Source organism: Anopheles ziemanni, chromosome 3, assembly GCF_943734765.1.
Source record: "Anopheles ziemanni chromosome 3, idAnoZiCoDA_A2_x.2, whole genome shotgun sequence".
In the NCBI taxonomy this organism is placed as follows: Eukaryota; Metazoa; Arthropoda; class Insecta; order Diptera; family Culicidae; genus Anopheles; species Anopheles ziemanni.
The window spans coordinates 82,966,819-82,988,428 of record NC_080706.1 but is presented as its reverse complement, the minus strand read 5'-3'; the positions used below and the strand labels follow the sequence as shown (position 1 = coordinate 82,988,428).

General features: G+C 43.0%; 1 protein-coding gene across 1 annotated transcript in view; it reads left to right on the top strand.

Moving 5' to 3' along the window:
* Nucleotides 1-21,610, top strand: part of LOC131285641 (protein O-mannosyl-transferase TMTC1-like) — a 63,796-nt gene that overhangs the window by 27,050 nt on the left and 15,136 nt on the right. The window contains exons 4-6 of the mRNA XM_058314499.1: nucleotides 2,562-2,635; nucleotides 9,550-9,870; nucleotides 9,949-10,138. Coding sequence (XP_058170482.1) covers nucleotides 2,562-2,635; nucleotides 9,550-9,870; nucleotides 9,949-10,138 — 585 coding nt within the window. The remainder of the gene's footprint in view (nucleotides 1-2,561; nucleotides 2,636-9,549; nucleotides 9,871-9,948; nucleotides 10,139-21,610) is intronic.

Sequence of the window (21,610 nt, the reverse complement as noted above, 5' to 3'; positions counted from 1 at the left end):
TTCCACAGTTTGCGCTCCGTGCTGGCGGGCGACCGATCCGGCGCTGGCTAATAGCTACAAACAGACCGTGACCGGGCGGGACAAGTGTCCGGAGCCTTCCCGGAGCCGGCAGGCGGCTCCAAAATCGATCGCTTAAATTGACAAGTTAAATACCACAGCACGTTCTTCGATGCTGGGGCAACGTTCTGCACGTTCCGGCCATCTCCTAAATCGAGGCCCGGCGCTTTCTCGGTCACCCGTCTTGGTGAACCTGCCCCTTCTCGATGAACTCTCGCCATTGAAAAGTTAAACCAGCTCGTACGGGTACATGGAAAATTTTGCATTTTATCCTGATTCGCTTTTCTTGATCTTAGTGAACTTTTATCAACTTTTACATCTTGTTTATTTCAATGCAGGTGGATCAAATAATAAGTAAAATTGCTTTTATTCCCATTCCTAATGAGGACTAAAGAGTTTCATAGCTTTAAGAACTTCTTCCATACTGCGATATCATAAAATTTACCATGAAAAATGTTTGTGATATAATGTGTTCTCAGCATGGCATGCCGATAACTAAACAATACATGATGAAACGCTTCGCATTTGCTTGATTTCCAAACACCACGCACCACCAAGTCCGGTTAGAACCAGCGGAACAACTACGGTTGGACAGTTTCCGGTGTCCACTTAGGGGTTTCCGTTCTACTTGGCGGCCGTCGTCAAATCAATGGAAACGATTACGACTTCGCCGGATCGTTAGTCGGAATCTAATCGGTCATACACTATGCTACCACGAGTCCGTGGTCTCGTGGTGGTGGAAAGAGTTGAACCTGGCTATAAAGGAGCCCGCTCACCGATAACGACACACACACATTTCTCGAGCATTTTCCAAGCTTTCCACTCGATGACCTACTGAGGAAGAGGGAGTTGATGGATGCATCGCCATGGATGGCTAGACCGGGTGGGACAGAAACCGGAAACCATTTTTTGTTCTTCCGTGGTGAAGGTGGAAAATCAATACGCCACCCACTCGCCACGCTGAAGATGGTGGTCGATAATTCCCAGGTGGAGGAAGACGGGTGAGTGCTTAAATTATCATAAACTTCGCCGGCCAGGACCGGCGAGGAACGCGAGGCGCATTAGTGACGATTTACAACATCGTTCGGGGGGTTTTTACGATCCCCAGAGCTCGCCAGAATCGGCAATTAATCGGTCAATCGGTTGTCATTAGTGATAAAGGCGCCAGCTGATGAGCTTTCCAGTGCGGTCGACCGTCTCAAACCTAGGTGGCGGTGTTAGGGCGGAAGGGGGAATTATTATCGATTATTTTCTCGCTACCTTCTACGCTCTTCTTCGGAAGCAGAAGTGTTTCCGTTTTGAATCCATCTGCTGGGGACAGCGAATGAGGTTTCGGAGGTTTCTTTGATCAAACGGGACAGGACCCTGAATTGACTGAATGACAAAGATGGTCTGTGTTTTTCATTCAGCAAAATCATTCTGCTTGCTCGGCGGTTCCTATTGATTGTAGGAAACGGTTCAAACGGAGCCATACTCAAGATTGACGTTTGAATCAAACATCAAACGTGGCGACGATCTGAAATTTCCGATGGGGTGAGTGTAATATTAATAATAGTAATAATAATAGTAATAAAACAACCATATCAATCAATCTTAAACAGCCTTCTCATAATAGCAGAAGCCACTAGCTTTTGATCTTGATTGACGTTTCGGGATGCGCCTTAACTGGACAAATGAAGTGGATCAAATGAGAAGCGGTTACGATTTCCAGCGAAAGCTCGCCTTCAAATGGTTTGGTTTTCATTATGATAGAAAATTGAATCAGTTGGGTTTACTTTGAAAAGGCCCTTCCGTTACTTTGAAAAGGATTGATGATCAAATTAATTCAAATTTAATTCAAAATAATAGAAATGAACAATTCGTTTGAATGGAACGATTTTATATCTCAAACAATCTATTCATTTACAATCCTTTAATAGTTACGTATCTGGAGAAATTGGAGGTCGTTTGTTACATCTCCTAGTACACAATTTTCCATTATTCAGAAATGCGCTTAGTGGATTTGAAACTCAATGTTATGTTTCTCTTATATTTATTATTACCATATTATTTTGTTATTGTTTCTTGGACTCTTCGAATTAAATGCTTTTGTTATTATTTCGCGCTGTAAATCGCTTAGTGGAACCTGTTTCCAAGATGGTACCGGGCACACGCCGCTCGGCTTGAGAAAACTTTTGTTCGGACTTTCTTAAAGTTTCAACCGGGTGTTGTTTCACTTTCTGCCCTTTGTCTTCCGCCCCCTGGACAGAGCGTTGTACAAAACCAATTTCGTTTTATGATCACGGCCGGTGCTGAAGCGAACGCACGATGTTCTAATCATGCCCGGAGCAAATCTCAAATTTTATGTCTTAACATTTTGGGCCCTGTTTCGGGTGTGGGCAAGGTCCTCCTGAACCCCCCTCCTCCGTACCCTCCCCTAGCATCTTCCGTTGCTCTCCACTCGCACACCTCCGATTGCTTTCGTTTCTAACCATCTCCGTGTTTCGGTCTCTTCGCTCTTGCAGGTGACGGGCATCGTGGGACGTGCCGATGTGCTGGCGTGTATATTCTTCCTAATTTCGCTGCTGGTCTACCACGGGTAAGTACGGGCCGGATGGCCTCCAGCTTATGACAAGGCGTCTGACTCCGCTGGCCCCCGCAGTTGCTCGGAGTAGTGAAGTGAGACTTCCAATTTTTTGTTTTGTTTTTGGTTATGGTGACCTCCGAAGAAAACGCTCTGCGTGAACTCGTGCTGTCATGGGATAACACAACTTCACTCCATCGAAAGTCAAGAACTGGAGCTCAACCGAAAGCCTAACACGTCCGTCAGTCTTAGGAACGAAATCATAAACGTTCAATTTACGGAACGATTCTCCGAGGGAAACTTTCCTACATTCCTCGGTTTTCCTTTTCGTTACCCTCCCATCTTGCACATCCCCCCGAGTGCGAGGTGGAAACAAGTTTTTGTCCAGTTTTACTGCCTGTGCTGAGCATAATCCGGCACGCGATCACACCCTCCGCGCCACTCCACGGTTCCTGCGGAACACCGCTAGCAAAGAGGTTAGGGCATTTATGCTCCAAGCCGGCTGACCATTACTTGCCCTACAACTAGACCACGATGATGTGCTGACAGCGTTTTTCTGAGCGATTTTTATTTTAGCAAAAACTTGTTTTTACCACTATATTAGCACACGTCTTGCTCGTGCAGGGAGCGGAAAAGGAAGGGAAGGTTGGGAAAATAGAGGAAACCCACCAAGAAAATAAAATCTTCTCCCTTGAAGTGGATTCAAGGGAGCATGGGGAGCGCTGGTGTTCGGATGGATTAATATAAAAACCTACACTAGATCTAGTGCGAAAAATGCTCTTTCATCGCGCTTCTTTTGCTGACTGAAGCCACAGAATGTTAATCTGACCATGCATGTAAGAACCGATGAGATAATCTGGTAAATTTGAGTTAATAACAGGGTGTCATACTACTTTCAACAACTCCCACCATAAAGATTACACATCGTCGCTAAGTTGTTTGAAATGTGGATTTCAAATGTTTGGATGACGTTAGAAAACTTTGGGAATTTATAGAATTTTGGAAAGTTTGTTTTCGACGTGGTATTTTTCGTAAGTCTTTTATATGTTTCTTGTAACCAAAACCAAATTCAATTCATTAACATAAATAACAAACTTAAAGGTTTATAATTTTCATATTTTACTTGGATGGTTTCTTATCTTCATCTCAAAGATGATATCAAATGTGAATATACTTTATAAAATTGTATATTGATTTTCAATTCTTTTGCTTCGATTTTTTTTCCTTTTGCTAATAGAACTAACGGAGGCTAGTTGAGAATACATAACTCCTAAACTACCCTGAATGGAATGTTAACATCATCATCGTTCCGCTAGCTCGGTGTAAAGCAAAAATGGTCGAAATTGAGTTTTTTTCAGCTCTTATCTGTTCAAAACCGCTGATGAGGATCTAGAAAAAAAGTGTGCGCTAGAAAGATAGTATGTTGAGCAACATTTCAAAAATAAAATCATATGTTTGCCATGTTTGAGGGTCCGCGACAGCCGAGCGGTAGCGCCGGTTAGAAAATCGGCTTATGAGCGCCGGGGCTCACCACCTCGACGGCGTGAGTTCGAATCCCAACCGAGACCGGGCCCTCCCCTGTATGAGAAGACTGACTATCCACGTACAACAGGGAAACAAGTCTCGTAAGCCCTTAACGGGCAGGCATGACCAAGAGGTCGTTACGACAACCTATAGAAAATGTTAAAATCCACATTTTGAAAAACAATTTGTGACGTTATTTGTTTTCTAAAAATTATCAAATTATTTTTCAAAGGTAGCCTAATTTATAAAAATTTTAGCGTACAGCGTTTTTTCTGAATTTACATGATACATTTTGAAAGAATAAAAGTTGAAAAGGATGAAAATTCGATTCACATCGATCTTTTTTGCTTTACACCGAGCTAGCGGAATGGTGAAGTGGTACATCACAAATTATAAAAAAAAACCGAAAGATAGTCAACAAATATACTAAAAAGTAACAGTTTATGGATTTGAAAAATCTTCAAAAATAGTGAAGTTATACCGTTTTAAAAATAGGGGTCAAAATTACCCCTAAAAAGCATTCGGGCAAGTTTCCAAAGCAATGTATTCTAGTGCTAATGAGTACAATATGTACCAAACAAATAGATGTTTATATGAATAAGTTCTGAATACTTTTCAAGCATACCTTTTATCAACCCTACAGCCTGAAATCGGTTGACGTGCTACGAAGGCGCAAATAGAGGCTGAGGTTAGAAAACGTTTCCATTCCCATCAACCTTTCAGCACAATTTTCTCCCGTTTCTGTGTGGAAAAATTAATTTGAGTCACAAATACGAGGAAGGACCAATTCATACGCATTTAGCATAATTGCTCAATCGTTACCATTATTTTGCAAATGTCCTTTTTCCACTCCGCTCAGTATAAAAGCTTGAACAGTTTTGAAAAGAAAAACTGGGCTCCTCCTTCCATCGCCTAAAGACCCTTTCCCCATCCCGATTCTTTGATCTAAATCGTTCTGACGAAACGTTTCGAGTTCGTTTCTAGCAACGAATTAGAGTGCCAAATCATTTTTCCATTCACTTTAATTGTGTACCACCCAGTTTCCTAACATCGCCTCAACCGCTACCATTTCCTGAAGTTTGCCCACGAGGGATTTGGTAGCTGGAGTTAGCGTAGAAGCAAACTTTTGCTGATAGGTCATCATAATTCGAGCAATTAGTGTGTTTGACCGAACGAATTGCACACTCAACCAACTCGTTTCGTGTGCGCAGCCTGTGCCTTCGAGGCAGGAACGAGAAACGTCAAGCCACACTCACTCAGCCCATCGGATGAATTATTCACGAGGGTAGAAAAGTCGGCATTTTAATTTCTTCTCCGAAACTCGGCCCGGAAAAAGGGTAGGAGGTCTATTGCAAAAGGAATACTTTTACGGTTTCATTTACGACAACCCTTTCGCACAAACCCGGGCTTGTGAAATTTCGCCATTCGAGATTGCAGGTGTTGACCTTTTGGCAATCCGTATTTCTTACGGTTTTCGAAGACGCTCCCCAAGCCGTGCGCTCTAATTAAAACGAACAACGATGACTTTGCGGTGGCTGCTCGGTGCTGACGGGCGCACGAAAAACAAGTCAAGCCGGCATGCAAAAGACAAACCCCGGCCCCAAACTAGGGCTTCCCGGGGGAAAACAATTGGCAAAACACCAGCTGTGTTGCCATCTCCGGTTGGAGTGGGACTTCTTTTAATGCTCAAACATAAACCTTTACTGTCCGCCCCATTCGCTGGAACGGTCCCCCCGAGCAGAAGGAATCGCTTTCCCGGAGTGGAGTGCATCTTTCTCTTCATGCGTTTTTTTGTTCTGTCTCTTTAAACAGGGAAGTTTCACGGTTTTTACAGCATGACCGAGTTTGTTCAGTTGGTTTCGTTTTTACAACAGCTGGATGGATGGTCTGGCACGGATCGAAAGAGGAAAGAAAAGTATAACAAGTATTAGGCAAGTACAAGTTGATTGCATGGTGCACCCAAGCACGGAGTGGAGTGTTTTAAGAAAATGAAAGGAGAAGTGCGCGCGTCGGTGAAAAGTTGCATCGAACTGCAGTTTCTTTGACGCTGACAGTTCTGAACCCCCAGCACACCGAAACATTAAATGTAGAAGATGGCAGATGGGAAATGGTGCATCAGGGGGGCGAGGGTGGGCAACACAAGTTTGCATTACTGGCTTCGTTTCAGTTTTTCTTGTTTTCTGCACATTGTTGCCCTCCATCATTCTCGGGGGAAGCCACTCAGCTCGTGGGGGTGAAATTTTTCAGCACTGAATTTTCAAACCCCCAACCTCCATGTCCTTTGTCCACGATTCGCTTCACCATGGTGAAAGCTTGTGTCGATGGAACGGTTTCCCTGTCGTCTTGTTGGCAAATGCAGCGCGACGCGAATGAGAGCTACTTGCCAAAGAAATGACAATGCACTAACTTCAACCCGACCCGACCTGGGGTTGGGGCCAGGCAACAACAAAAATATGGGGGGAAAACTCATTGCAAAGCGAACGAAACGAAAGACAAAAACCCCCTGGCCTCGTGGGGGAGGGGGGGGGGGAGACTTTAGGGAGCGGTGTTTCGGGCAACGAAAGCCGCTTTTTCGCGGATTACAAGTTGCCCCAGCTCGCAAAGTCCTGCCGTCTCGTTAGTTTAATTTTTGCTGTGGCTTTACTTAAGGGTTTACTTCCATTATTCGACCCCCGGCTTTTTTTTGTTATGGAACAATGAACAGATGCAGATGCATAATCTTTGTATTCCACCATCGTAAAATGAATGACTATTTTGCAGATCATTTTAAGAGTTTCCCTCATCATCATTAGTGCATCATACCAACGAAATGGAGTTGGAAAAAATATTCCAGTTAATTAAATAATTGCCATTAAAACCATGCATCCGTAACAAATCATTAAACCGCTCTTCAGTAAGGCACTGTAATGGATCATTAACAATTCAGTACTAATACAGACGTAAAGAGTTATAATTAGTAGGACAATCACTCAACAATTACAAACGAGAGTTTTTATTCGAACGTTGTTGGATGTTGTATCTCTTAATAGGACGCGATGAACAATGATGTCATTATTTAATTTGTGGTCTCATTTCGAATATACAATACGTGTCACTTAATCGAACACCTGATCATACCTGATTTTAATTTTTTTTTGTATTCGGTTCATGTTCACAAATTTGTTCAAATTTGTCATTAGAGGCTTCCGTTACTCGAGGGTTGACTATAACAACAAGGCTACCCACTATACAATCTATCCATTTTCTGTAAGATCACCTGGATTTTCACGACTTTCAATGAGAATATTAATAAATTAGCTCGCCCTCGATCACTTTTTGGTAAAAACCTGCCAAATTTTCATAAACAAATACAGAAATTGATTGTTTATCATAGCTTACCAATACTAATAAGATAAAACCGTAAAAGTCCATTCAATGATTGCCCAGATGCTATAAGACCAGTAGCGCATTTGATGAAATAAAAACCACTGATGATATACTCGTGATAATCGTGATTTTAATGAAGAAAACCTAGGAATGGAGCCGGTTAAAGCATAAATTGTGTCATTTTGAGTGAGAAATGTTGGAATACGAAAGAAAATCTGTCCATCTTGTCGATACATTCAGGTCGATCTTAATTATTTTGCAACATCCCTATAGGGGCTGGTAAAACTGCAAAAACATTTCATAAATTACATGTTTGCATTTAAAACAAAAGTATTTTAAACATTACTTTCAAAAAAGTTGCCTAGACTTTCCTTTAATCGATGAAAAAGAAGTACATGACATTAGTTGGACGTTTTTTGAGCAAGGATCTTTCAAATTTTAATCAAACGTCCTTACAAAAACTAAGCAAAAATGAACCATAGGTCGATACTGGGACAAAAACTCTGACAAGAAACTACTTGAAGTTGATCAAAGCAATTGGGCTAAGCTGGGAATCGATATAATTCATTTTCATTGATCATTTATTACATTGGTGAACATTGCCAAAAAGCTGATAAGTGAGTTGCGCTAGAATAATGATGCCTGATTCATATACAATATTGCAAATATTATTTTTGCTCATTCAAACATTTATTTGAGTTGGTACAAATAGTTTGAATGACTACTGACGAGGTCTGAGGGAAGAATAAAATTAATTTTCCAATAAAAGCCTTGAGTGACATTCATGCATAACGTATGCTGCTGTTATTAAAATGTCATTCTCGACCTGGTCATTATATTATCTGAGATGACTAGCAGAGATTGTATTTATGTATTAAAAATACGTGTGCTACCATTTATTAAGCAATTTTGAAAAAAAAAACTTTTATTCGAACAACTTATGTATACCAGGGCAGCAAACAAACGTGAATTTATTCTATTGTTCAGTCCTAAGTTGGGTCACAATGCATTGGGGATATAAAATTATCTGTACTTATTAAAAGGAAGATGGTATGCAACGCCAGTCGAGCTAGTACAGCGCATTCTGACACGTTGGTCAACCTTTGAACCATCTTTGCTAGTTAACTCCAATCCATATATGCTAAATTGAACTATTCAGATGATTAAACTGTTTGATATTTACAATTATCAAACTCTAAAATTTATTTTGCCTCCACATCAGTTTCGGACAATGCCGTGTAAATCCATTTGTTTTTATGTTGTCTTATAGCAGCTGGACAATCATTAAAGGGCACTTCCAACGTTTTATCGTATTATTTTTGATACGCCATCAATTTATGTATTGATTATAGCAAATTAGGCAGTTTTTAACTAAAACAATCTCGAAAACGAGCTAATCTACTACATATTTTAGCTTTTTTTTATGTATGGAGTTCGATGTACACTAAAAACTCGACCAATACTGAACCGTCACTTCTGAAACTTTTCACACATTAAGTTTAAGTACTGCAGATGTTGTTGAAGGTTTGTTTGATCACTATTTTTGATTAAATTATCTATATTTTACAATTTAAACTCAGTTTTACTAACACAAACAAAACAAGCATGTAAACAAATGTCAAGGTGTATCCAACATAGCTACCCTAAGGTTTATACACGGGGAAATTCATGAAATTTCATACATTTAAATATGCCGTTATTTTAACTAATAAATTAATTCAAACTTTCAAGTAAAGAGTAAACCCATAAATCTTTTCTCAACCTTTTCTTCACCGAGCAACGCCGGGGCGTCAAGCTAGTTTATCAATATTTTCACTGAAAATCGTGAAAATGAAGCTGGACAGAGTGTAGATACACATTATATCACAGTGTTGTTCATTTTCACTGTTGTTTACATTTATGGTTTAACATTTTAAACACTTCTCCGATGTTGCCGTGACACTTTGCTTCATTAAATAATGATGCTAATGGTTGTGTGTGTCCATCACAAGTGACGAGTGGCAAGTTTTACTACGTAACAATGCTTTGGTTTCTTGCAGACGCTGCCATGAGCCGGACATGAACTCGCTCTGGCTCAGCATCGTGCTCGGTGGCTTGAGCATGCTGGCCAAGGAGACGGGCATCACCGTGTTTCTGCTGAACGTCGCCTACGACACCTACCGGAACTGGCCGGCCCTGAAGCGCGCCATCCTCGAGATGCGCTGGAGCGAGGAGACACACCAGTTCGGGCGGCGCGTGTCCCGAGTGCTGCTTTCGATGGGCGTCCTGTTGGCCGTGCGGCTAGCGCTGCTGCAGGGCTCACTGCCCAAGTTTTCCCAGCAGGACAACCCGACCGCCTTCCATCCGAACCTGTACGTCCGGTAAGGTCCCCAAGTCGTCGGCTGTCGCCCGTTTCCGATGTACGATGCTAATCTCTCCGTTTTCGCCCACTTCGACAGCCTGCTCACCTTCTGCTATCTGGCCGCGTTTAACTGGTGGCTGCTGCTGTGTCCCTCCACCCTCAGCCACGACTGGCAGATGGGCTCGATCCCGCTCGTCACGACACTCAGCGACCCCCGCAACCTGCTCACGTTCGCGGCGTTCTGCGCCGCCCTGCTCTTCACCTACCGTGGTCTGATGGATTGCGAGGTAATTAAAATATCAATTATTTATTGTACTTTTCCGGCTCTCATCTATTTTTCCCGGGCTTTGCCGTCGAGCTTCGATCGACGAGCGCAACCATTTCTCGTACCGGTGGCGATGTTTCAGTTTTAGAACACGATGGAATCCTCCCTCTCCCCCCCTTCCACCTTCGGGAAAAATGTTCGATTTACGATGGCACCGTTTTGGATACTTTCCATCGACTCACAGTTTCGTGGCGTGTAGTGTCATATTTCCATCCTTTCTATCGATTGGATGTAGTTTTTTGCTTTGTTTTTGTCCACCCCCTCGTGTGTCGTCTCTATGTGAAGGGAGAAATGTTATGACCATCCCGTGCAATAACTCGTTCCCGCAATGATTTATATTGCACGTTCGAACGAGGAAAAGATTGCATATTTGCCCACGGTTTCCGATGCGTTTGCCTCGGTTTCCTCGCCACGCTGCGCCCACTTTCCAACTGCCTATCCGTTGCGCCGGAACCGATTGCAATCAACTGTGCAAATATTGTATCGTGTGCGGAACACTCGTTCGAGCTGCGCTTTGGTTTTCGACGAATCGGCAAACTCGTCTCGCGATGGATGACATAGCACAAAAAACACCCCCTCCGGATGACTATCCGTCTAAATTGGATGGATCCGTGGCTGGAAAGCAGGGAAAAACGAAAGCCAAAACCATTCTTCAGGGAACTGTGGAGTGTTTTTTCTCCTCCCTGCGTTCGGATGCCGAAAAGGAAAGCTTTCCGATCGATGATGATTGATGTAATGCATCGAATATTTATTGAAACGCTGCAAGCTGCTTATTGACGTTAATTGGCCGCTTGGTAGAACGATGGTGGAAATTCGTCGATTGATTCGCCGATCGTCATCATGTTCGTATCTATCTGTTTTTGTAACCCTCCAACCCAAATCCTCCCTCTCTTGCCAGCTTTTTCATTCTTTTATGAGCACTTGCAGTTCGTCGTTCCAAACGATTCAATATATCTATCTGATCGTCACCGCATGTTTTCCATTTTGCGACTGTTCTGCTTGTTTTACAATTCTCCCCGGTTTTTTTTTACTATTTCAATACCAGATGGTATCGCTGATGGGTGGATTTATTCAAACGATGCACATGCGCGTAGAATAGTTAGCAAATTAATTAAGCGCCTCTGGAAAAGTGGTCGCGGATTATCATCCTAACGATGGGAAAATAAAACTCCTCTGGGGTGGATGGAAAGTGATTTATTATAATTGTTTCCTTCAAACCAATTTGTCTCCACCGTACGTGACTTAGTTTCTATACTTGTTTTAGCACTGTACTAAATATATTTCAAATAATAATCAACTTCCTTGGTCTGAATAAACTGGTGAACTTTGTATTCTAGTAATTCTCCTCATTAATATCTATAATACGTACAACATACTGTTTGATAGTGCTTTAAACTATGTTTTACTGTGCTCCTAAACCATATTCACCTAATTTTAACTCTTTTGTGCTGGAATGTTTGTCCAAACATTGTTACCACTATGGAACCTTTTGTAAACCTCGTCTTTTTAAATAAAACATTTAAATTTCGTCACAAGATACCCTCCTATTGACCTTGTTTACGCATTTTCTGCAAAGACGCACCACAGAATCTTGCCGCTAACTCCTAACAAACGATAACACCACTTGGTGTCGAAGGACGCTGACACGCATACATTTCGATGCGGGTATTGTGACAATCTCCGCCGATTCTGCCAATCAAGGATAACGATGGCGTGTCACTTTAGGTGCCCAATGTTCATTATTCACCCCGGCAAGGCAACAAGAAGTGGCACCGGAGGGGCTGATCGAATAAAAACGAAAGCAGAATAATCAATAACAAGATGGATTTTTTTTATTGCGAGAAAGAGAAATCACTGGCAATAAACGTATTGGTGAGAATGAAAGATTGGTGAAATGTCCTTACGAAATGCTAGATTCAAAAATAAACAAAATTTCCGGCCAACGGGAGAAGGACACCATGTTGAGTGTCGGGGATATTTTTGTACTTCACCATAACGTTTCGGCAGGAAATGGCGGGAGTCTTTTCACTGACTACGTTTCACTGGGCCTTAGATTGATTCTGTTCTCACCATTGTAGGACCGAGGCCTTACCAGATTCAATTCCATCCCGTCCGTTGAAGATGGAGTGGGAAACAGGCAAAAAAAAATGTGTGCATGATAAGATTCCGTTTCGCAGGAACCTCGCAGTGTGCAAGCATCCCGTGACTCAATACAGTCAATCTCGGCGCCCACCCCGCACAGCTCATTAGAACAAATGGGCTTCATTTCCCAATCACTCATTCTTAATTTTGTCCGGCCTGAAGCCGCCGTTCCGCAACGGCTCACACCAAATGATCCACCATCAGTGGATCCTTCGTCAGGAGTATTCGATACGGCTTGGAACCGGAAGCGGCACGAACATCTTCAGTGTGCTTCTGTAGAATCCACACGAAGCCGCGCAGAAGACGAAGTGGAGTAGGAAAATCCAAAATAAAATAAAGACCTTGATGATGTAAGTGATGCCGGCACTTCCGGTACCGTTGATTTATCTCTCGTTTAGGCAGAGATTTTTCTTCCGACCGCCTTTGCGCACGCTATTTCCTAGCCGATGTATTCTGGTTCATCTAATTTCCTCGATCCCAAGCACTCGGTGAAGTAGCGAATAACATCATCACCCAAGCCCGTCGCCTTCACGGGTTTCTCCCCCGTGCGTGGCATCGCAGCCATTATCCATGGCTGCGCCGGATACCACTTCACAGGGAACCGACCGACCTCAAACCCACAACCGAGCGCACTCTTACGCGTACGTCGACACCTTCCGATCAACATCAGCCCCGTCCGTCCTGTAGTTAACCAATATTGCGAGGGCTCCATTCGATTTAGCTTTCGTAAGCGATCTACCGCTGCAGGAAAAAAAAACATCTACTAAAGGCGGTTGCAAGGTAACCAGAACCACATCATATTATTCTGTTTTAATGCCTCCGTCAGAAAACATCAGTTTCAGGCCTGCTACCTCATTACAGGCAGAACCGGGGAAGGGGAATGTACAAACCGTCGATATATTGAAAGAGGCTCAGAATGGCGTTTCACTAACATACTAAGTTACCAGGAGGCACAGTGAGAACAAAGCATAGGTTTTATGGTAAAAACCAAATTGCTGCCATCAATTATTAAGAAATTTTATGTCCTCCTGTTGGCTATCAGTTGGTAATCAGTGCATGTAAATATGAAAATATTGCAACTAAAACTGATTTCACTTTACAAATTCCGTCAATGTTTGTTTGGTATTAATTGTCAATTTGTATTTGTTATTCGTATACTTGGAAGATTTTATTCCATGAATGCTTTATGGTTCCTTAACTTTGTGTTGTTGTTACGATGATATGCTAGAACAGCTCTCCACTTCAATGATGGAAACTTTTAGGATTTATGAAAAGGTTTATATTTTAGGTTTAAGTTATTTTATGGACCGAATTGTTGACTATCGCTGGATCTATTTTGATGTGATTTTTCGGTGCTGTTTTGGCACATTTTGGATTGACTATTGCATGTAGTTCCTGTGATTGATGCATGCATAATGTTTGGTAGGTTTATTAGACAATTTTGTTTTGGGCCAAGAGTATGTGCTGTAAAAATGTCTCAAATTGCAAAATTATAAAAATTGGCTCTAAAATAAATCCCATGAGATTTTAAAATATGGCCATTCGTCTGTTCAAACGCATAGTGATTATTCGCTTGTTAGAACCTGCGTCAGATCAGTAGAGTTTCGTATTTTCTATCGCTATACCTCCGTCTATGTGCTGTTCGTCAAAGTCCTCCGCCTGCCAGTTCGTTGATGTGTGTGGTGCTGCTCCCGCACGACCGACATATGCGATGATGTGTGCGGCCGGGCCACACTTCACCATTTGCTTGCTTTTATGTGTTATCAATCAATCAAGAACAACCTCTCGCTCCGTATGCTCCACACCGAGGGCAGTGCGGCCGACGACGACGACGACGACAACGAGTGCTCGGAGTATGTGCTATACCCAGCACTACCTCACTTGCACACCCAACCCCATGGTTGTTAGTATTGTTATTTGCGGCTGTTGATTGATGGGTCGCAGCATCGGCTGGCGGGTCAAAGGGTAAAAGGGCGGGCCACAAACCGACGGGCGGTTGAGCGCGCGGGCGGGCGAGAGGAATGGCGGATCCTTCGACCTTTCGATGTGAAAGAATTGCTCCGACGAAACGGTAGCAGCATCACCCGACCCGATGTGCTCGGAGAGATCGAACAGACTGCCAAACAGCTGGAATGTAGCAGTCAGTAAATTGATAAGTGAATTAGATAAATGACGTTTTATGTAACTTTTACTTTCCGCCGGTGGCTTACACTCCAGCCCCAATGTTTCGTCGGAAAACCGTGTTGATGGCTTTCAGCGCGTTAGACGCTGGGAAGTTTGGTGTGCTATAAATTTTGCGACTGCCATTCTCGGCCTTCCGGAGTCGAAGAAGTCTGCCAGCGTTTCCCGGCGTCCACGAACCCTCTTCGGCGCCCGCCATGATTGACAGCACGCCCGGGTTGTATTGGTTTTTCGGGATCGCTGTCGGGGATTACGTCAGCTATAAATTGTTGTTTTCGGAGATCACGGCCGTATGATCGTCGGAATAAACTGTACTGCTTGTCAACGCCGGAGCTTTCCGCCCGACGCCAACGCTCGGATAACCGATACCGACGACTGCAAGAGCGCCGGAATCATGACAGCATAAGATAAATGATGTGCTCTCTCCTTAGATCTTTGGTCATCCGGAACAGATTGTTGTGCGAGTTATGCGAAAGCTTTTGTCGTTTGTTTGAGAAATGTGGGATTTGTTTATGGCGAAAACATTCGCTGCTGCAAGTGGCAGGTGACGTGGACTTTCTACACGCGCGATAGATTGTCGGATTGAGTCATTAGTGTCATTTGAGGCAGAGCTCGTCGGTGCTCTTTTAGGAAGATTGAGCTTACATCATGATTCGCTTGTTGTTACATTTATTTATATTTACAAAGGTAAAAATCCTACTACACCGTCACAGCTTGTATGTTCGGATGTTAGTGTAGACATTTGATTTTGGAAAAATTAAACATATACACACATTTTGTTTGATTTATTCTTCAAGTTTGTTTTTTACATGAGGTCTGACATTGTACTAAACCTCTTTCAATTAAGAACATGTTTCTGGACAATCATCCCCCTCGCAGATGTCACAGATGCTTTGACTGTCTACTTCGTACACCTTTATCGCTTGCAAATCTGGAACAAAACAACATGTCGTTTTACACTACTACTTCCTTACCATGTACAGTATTTTTTCTTACCTATTTCGTAGTAATCATACACGAGTACGTAAGCAGGGCGTTTAAGTGCAACCTTTGCCCGCCTGGTGGCGGTTACGGTGAAGCAGTTTTTCTCTGTTCCCATGTTGTCATAGTACACCACAACGGACGTTCCTCCGAAACGCGTCTCGATATTCTAATTGAAAAGAAACCAGCAAGTAGAGGGATCTATATCTGAAATGGTTTAGATGACCACCTACCCGGATTGGATTCAGTTTGGATGCATTTGTAATAGGACTCCGTTCCACAACGTAACCGCTCGGAAAATTTACCTCCACCAACGCCATATTGGAGAGGGTGTCCGAGAGCCTGGGAATATAGCTGGCACACACGCGTAGATCTAGCTTGTATCCGGAGTTGGACAACGTTTTCTCAAGGTCCAGAGTAAACTGGTTCGAGAGGTTACGACGATCTACGCTGTACGCGTAGGTAAGTTCAAGCAGACCAAAGCCCATTCCCGACACGGAAACCGCAATCCCGGTGATGTCGTCTACAGTTTCCTCGTGGATCATCCGGACGAGATCTTGACTCGAGATACGGAACTCACGATTGTTGTTTGCGAACCGTAGCTGAACCGAGTAGTCATTTCTTGAGGGGGATATTTTTTGCGCCAAACGCGTCAGCGCTCTGAGCCCGACGAAGGTGTCTTGCGTGCGTGGGAAACTACCGGTGACGTAGCGCTGCTGCACCAACCACCGCATGATTTGCGTTCCCTCGATGTACCTTTCCGTCTGCACGAGTGACAGCAGTGCGTATGCGGTGGTCTCGATGCTGCCTGACTTGCGCTCCCAGAACATCTCTGTACCATTTTTTCGGATCGTAGACAACCCGATGAGTTTTTCCAGAAATGCGTTCTTCGTGCTGTGGCCTTGGAGCGTCAGCGCGTACGTCGCTATGGACAAGTCGTATGCATCCTTCGTGGCCTGTAAGTTGCTCGTTAAATACTGGATGCCCTTTTCGATCACCTTGGTGTGCTTACTCGCAGTCTCTGGATGCTCCAGGAACGCACTCAGCACAAACGCCGTTAGTGCTATGCCATTGCGTAAACCACCCTGCATGTCCTTGTGGATGACTTGTCCGATCTCGTCGAACCGTCCGGAGCTGTGCTGCTTCGAAGCGAGCCAGTCGTACGCGTTCGTCACCTTGCTAGCGTCAATCTCGGATATGTACTTCGACGCTGCCTGCAGCGATTTCCCGACGAAGGCAGTAAGGAACACACTTCCACCGCTGTGGCTCCAAACGCCATACGAGCCGTCGCGCTGACGGTACCTCAGTTGATTCTGGTAGCCCTGCCGCAACAATTGGGTTGCTTTATTGATCAGTCGAGTGTCTTTCGAGCCAACCGCGGTGAGGTAATCGAGTACGACAAGGTTGGGCACAAAGCGCACCATTTGCTGCTCCCCGCAGCCACTCGGTACGCTTAGCAGATTCTCCAGATTTGCGGCAACCGGCGCAAGCAGATTTGCTGCAAGAAGACGATACTCATTAGTCCCTCGAAGACATCTTTTTCATTGAGAGGTATTGGTTTTTACATACGAGTAAGAGAAAATTTTATCCGCTTCGAACCAGTATCAGCCTTTTTGTCCTCAGTATGTACCATCGCGTACGTCTTATTCAGGTACAGGTCGTGGGAGAAGAACCGGGACACCATCTTCTGCTGCGTCAAACTCTCCGGTTCTACCCGAATAACACGCTCGATTGTGTCCGTTGCTTGGTCGATGGATGCCTGCACCCGTACCAACATCTCACCAAGTTTCCTGGGTTTCACCAAAAACGACACTGGCGTTCCGGCTTTAGCAAAGGCGTTGATAGTTTTGCTGTAGCTGGTATCTGTGAATGAAAAAGGATATTACGGATAGCATACGTTCCCAAATAAAAGGCGAACCTACCTACCCTTTACTGAGCGGCCAATAAGCTCAGTCTGATTGCCCACATTGTACAGTGTCACGTTGGCTGTAAACGTTGAGGCGTAGTTGTTGAATACGATGAACTTTAAAACCACTACCTCACCGCGCTTGATAGAGTACGGCAGATTGTCCACGATGTAGAATGGTTGGGTGGTCGTAAACTCGATTGGGCGTTTTAAAATTCCAAGTCCGAGCACGGGGTCAATGGAAAACCCAGTAAGATGCCAGGCGGTGGTCGAGTCCGGTACAGTTTCCTGCAACAGCGCGGTTCCTTGCGGACCGATGGTCAAGTTTTGCCACAACCACGACTCCAAAAAGTTAGTTCGAAATGATACGAACTTTTTTTGAGCACGTTTCTGCTTTGTTGTACCAAAGCGCCCTGAGTTATCGTTAGCTAGAAATGAAACAAATGTTAGTTAAATATTTTTTTTAAATAGATTTTGTTTGCTTTGGCAATACTACCGAATGGAAATATTACATCGCTGGTAGATCGTGCGAACAAACCAATGCTCTGAAAATAAAAACACAAAATGTGAAGGCACACTCGATTTAACATTGGTAAGCCATCTATCTTTGCAGCTCTTACGTGAAATACATCAAACTCGTTCTCGGAGAGCTCGTGAAACCCGTCAAATGCATTCATAATGTCTTGAAAGAGCAGATCATGATCTTCGCCGTGTTGGAGCAAACTTTTGTCGTATGCAGCCAAAGCGACATACGCATTTGGGCTACCGGTCATGCTAAGTTTAATTTGGCTGCCAGGTTTCATTTTCTTTTCATTCAGCTTTAAATCAAACTGTAAAGAAAGTAAATGTGACTGGTTTGTAAGTTCGGAAGGACACGATGTGTGTGCACTTACATTGTTTCGAAGCTCATCGAAAACGATTTCAGCGATATCGTACAGTACGACTTTGTCCACCACGGTGACCACGAAAACTTTTGCCTTTGGCATCAGTTTACCGACGCCGTCGAGCTGTAGTTTGTATGAAGTCGCCTGCTTCGACTGTACAAACCCTGTGTCAACTATGTTTCCTTTCGATATCACGTAATACATGAAGAAAGGTAGTTGTTTGTTGCATTTCACCATCAACTGGACCGAGCTCTTTGACCTGACGACAAAAGAAGATGTTTATAAATATGCATGTTGTACTATTTAAAAACAATCTCAGATTTCGCTATGATCGAGCTGTAAAACTTACACAGATACTTGCTCCACTTTAATGAAGGCATTTCCAAACGGTTGTCTACCTATTTGATCATCAACAATTTCTTGTCCATCAATCAAAACCTGGAAAGAAAACCGATTCAATAGTGAGTAAAGATTTTGAAAATAAGAAAATCCATCGCTTACATTCAATGTAATTGTATCTGTAGTATCTTTAGGATGAATAGTTAGTTTGACTATTCCGTCCTTATTACTTTTTGCAGTTTTTTCAACTTCGAAACTTTTATCAGAACTATCTGAAGATTGCCCTTCAATTACTTGAACCGCAACATCTTTCGCAGGAGTACCATCTTGGAGCGAGATTCGTAGCATGTAATTGAAAGGGAAACCCTGATGAAACATTGGTGTTTCATAGATTAACTCCGCTTGAAACTGTCGTTTGAAGATTTTAATATGTTCGTCTTTAGTCACAGTTTGATCTGGAATGAACAAAAATATAGATTAAAAACCAGAGGAAATATTTCATCTTCAATCTCTTGGATCGCTCTTACTTGTATTCTTCTGCGTGAAGGTTACACTAACGCGTGCTTCAAAAGTATCCTCGATCATTTCCAAAGGTGAGTTAAATCGGAACTCGATCTGCTGCTGGCCGTACAGGTCGACTGATTTTGAATGCTCCAGTACGTCATCGTCCAGATACAGTTTCACCTTGGCCGTGCCTTTCACTGGCTGACCAGTATAATATTTAGCCGCAACAATAAGGCTTAGCCCCTGATGTTCAAGCAAGGGAATCACGGCAGGGAAAACCTGCACATCGAACGAGGATAGCACATATTCCTTCACCTGAAATGCTTTTGATGCCAGCTGGTTTCCATCCGAGGTCACATTGATGGTGTATGCACCCAGGATTGGCAGCGGTGATATTTGAAGATCACCCTCGAATACACCTACGTGCAAGTGTCCTCTAGACCATTTGCGAATCACATTTCCATTGGGATCTTCTATGGTGACTTGAACTGTTTTCACAGCCACCGGAGGCTTCAACGCAGCGTCCAACACGACAACTCGGAAATGGACGCTATCGCCAGGCTTAAACACGGGTTTATTCAACTGTATCAAGCCGGACAGGTTCTTGTCTAAGTAAACTAACGATAGTTGCTCATAAAAGCTGAAGCCAACTTGACCAAGAATAGAAAATTTGTATTGACCAACTGGAAGATTTGGAGGAACCTGCAAAATTCAAATGAGTTGAAGCTGTTTTCTATTTTATGTAATTTGTTGGTGCTAAATTGTTGTACACTACCTCAAAGTTTACGACTGTATTTGAGTTATTATGGGCGAAAACAGTTTTAGACAAATTAAGAACCTCTTTTTCATCGTTCGTGTAACCTTCCATTCGCAATAGAATATTGACATCATTGGACCGCGACTTGAAGTTGCTTATCACCACGGTGTAGGCTTGATTGGATCGAAAAAATTTCGGCCCCAGAACAAGAAGCCTGTAAAAAATGTAAACGTTTGAATCACACCAATCACTTCTCATCCCAGCTGATTTCAAGCCGCTCTACATACCCATTGCTAGTCGTAATCAGTAAAGCAAGAGCAAACGCCAAAACAATCGACACGGATTGCCTTGCCCAGCTCATTTTTTTGAGAATAAGTGAGACCTCTTTTATTCGCGCCAGTTGTGGTCGTACTGAACCACCTCTTCTTATTAAATTGCTCCCAAGCGCATCCAGCTGCTATCGCAGGGATTTCCCCGGCTCTAAATTGATTTTGGTAAAGCCCGCCTTATCGCCGGCGAATGGAGCGCCAAGAACATCGTTGGGTCAATTTGATTAAACCGGTGATGCTGAGAGCGTATCGCTCAGTTACTGACATTGAAATCTTCATCTTGAAGGTTCAACAAATATGTTTATAGAACTTGGTTTCAACATGTGTGTGTGTGTTGAATCATTTGATCATTTTTTGTAAAATATAATATATATATATTAAACTTGGCTACTAAAACTATATAAATATATTAAACTTGGGATTCGAATCCCAAGTTGTGATTCGAATCTCTATGGCGACTAGCGACTTTTTTACCAACTTGTTCATTCCTTTGGGATTCGAATCCCAGTTAAGGATTCAAATCAAAGGGAGTCACAAAAACTATCTGTTAGGATTTAAATCGTTCATTCAATATTAAGATTCGAATCACTCACTTATTCTCACTCAGAGCGCACATCACTAATTCGACTGCACGATATATCCACCCGGAAAGCTTACCTCTGCAAGTGCCATATTGGACCAATTTCCTTTTAATTTAAAATAAAACTCGCACAAGCTTTTTACTTCAACCCGGGAGCTGAAGTGGTTTTAAATTTTACGAGAGTTAAGTTATATCTGTTGATATAATTTTGCAGATCCAAAGCGTATTCGTATTCATCGTTCAGTAACCCAGTAGCTATACGAATATAGTATAAGTCGGTATTTTTTTTATTTAAGAAAACATGTAACATACTGTACACCCCTTCCAATAACCTTCGCTTGAGTTACTTTGGCATTCTCATACTCAAAACATGCGATCAACTTTTACGAAGATAATGCAAATCCGTTTCCCGCATTGCAAATCGGTGTGATCAACGGTTCTAGTCTAGTCAAAGCCTCCTCTTGATAACCATACGGACCTTAAGAAAACATCATTGATCAAATATGCGTTCTTTGAATCAATTGCGGTCAGATAATCGAGCACAATGATGTTTGGCACAAATCGTACCATATTTTCCTTCCCAGATTCGATTGAAACGGTAAGCAGATCATCCATGGTTCAAACGACGGTCGTGGGAATGTTTGATGGAAAAGGAAGGACAACATGGTCTTGCCACAAGAAAGTGCACAATTTACAAGAAAAGAGAGCTGTCGCGATCCAACATCCGCTTTTACATTGCTGTGCAAAAAGTTTCGAATATAGGTACAAGTTGTCATCCTATTTTCACCCGGTTCTTGATAAATTTTGAAGACAGCTTACCTTTTACCATCG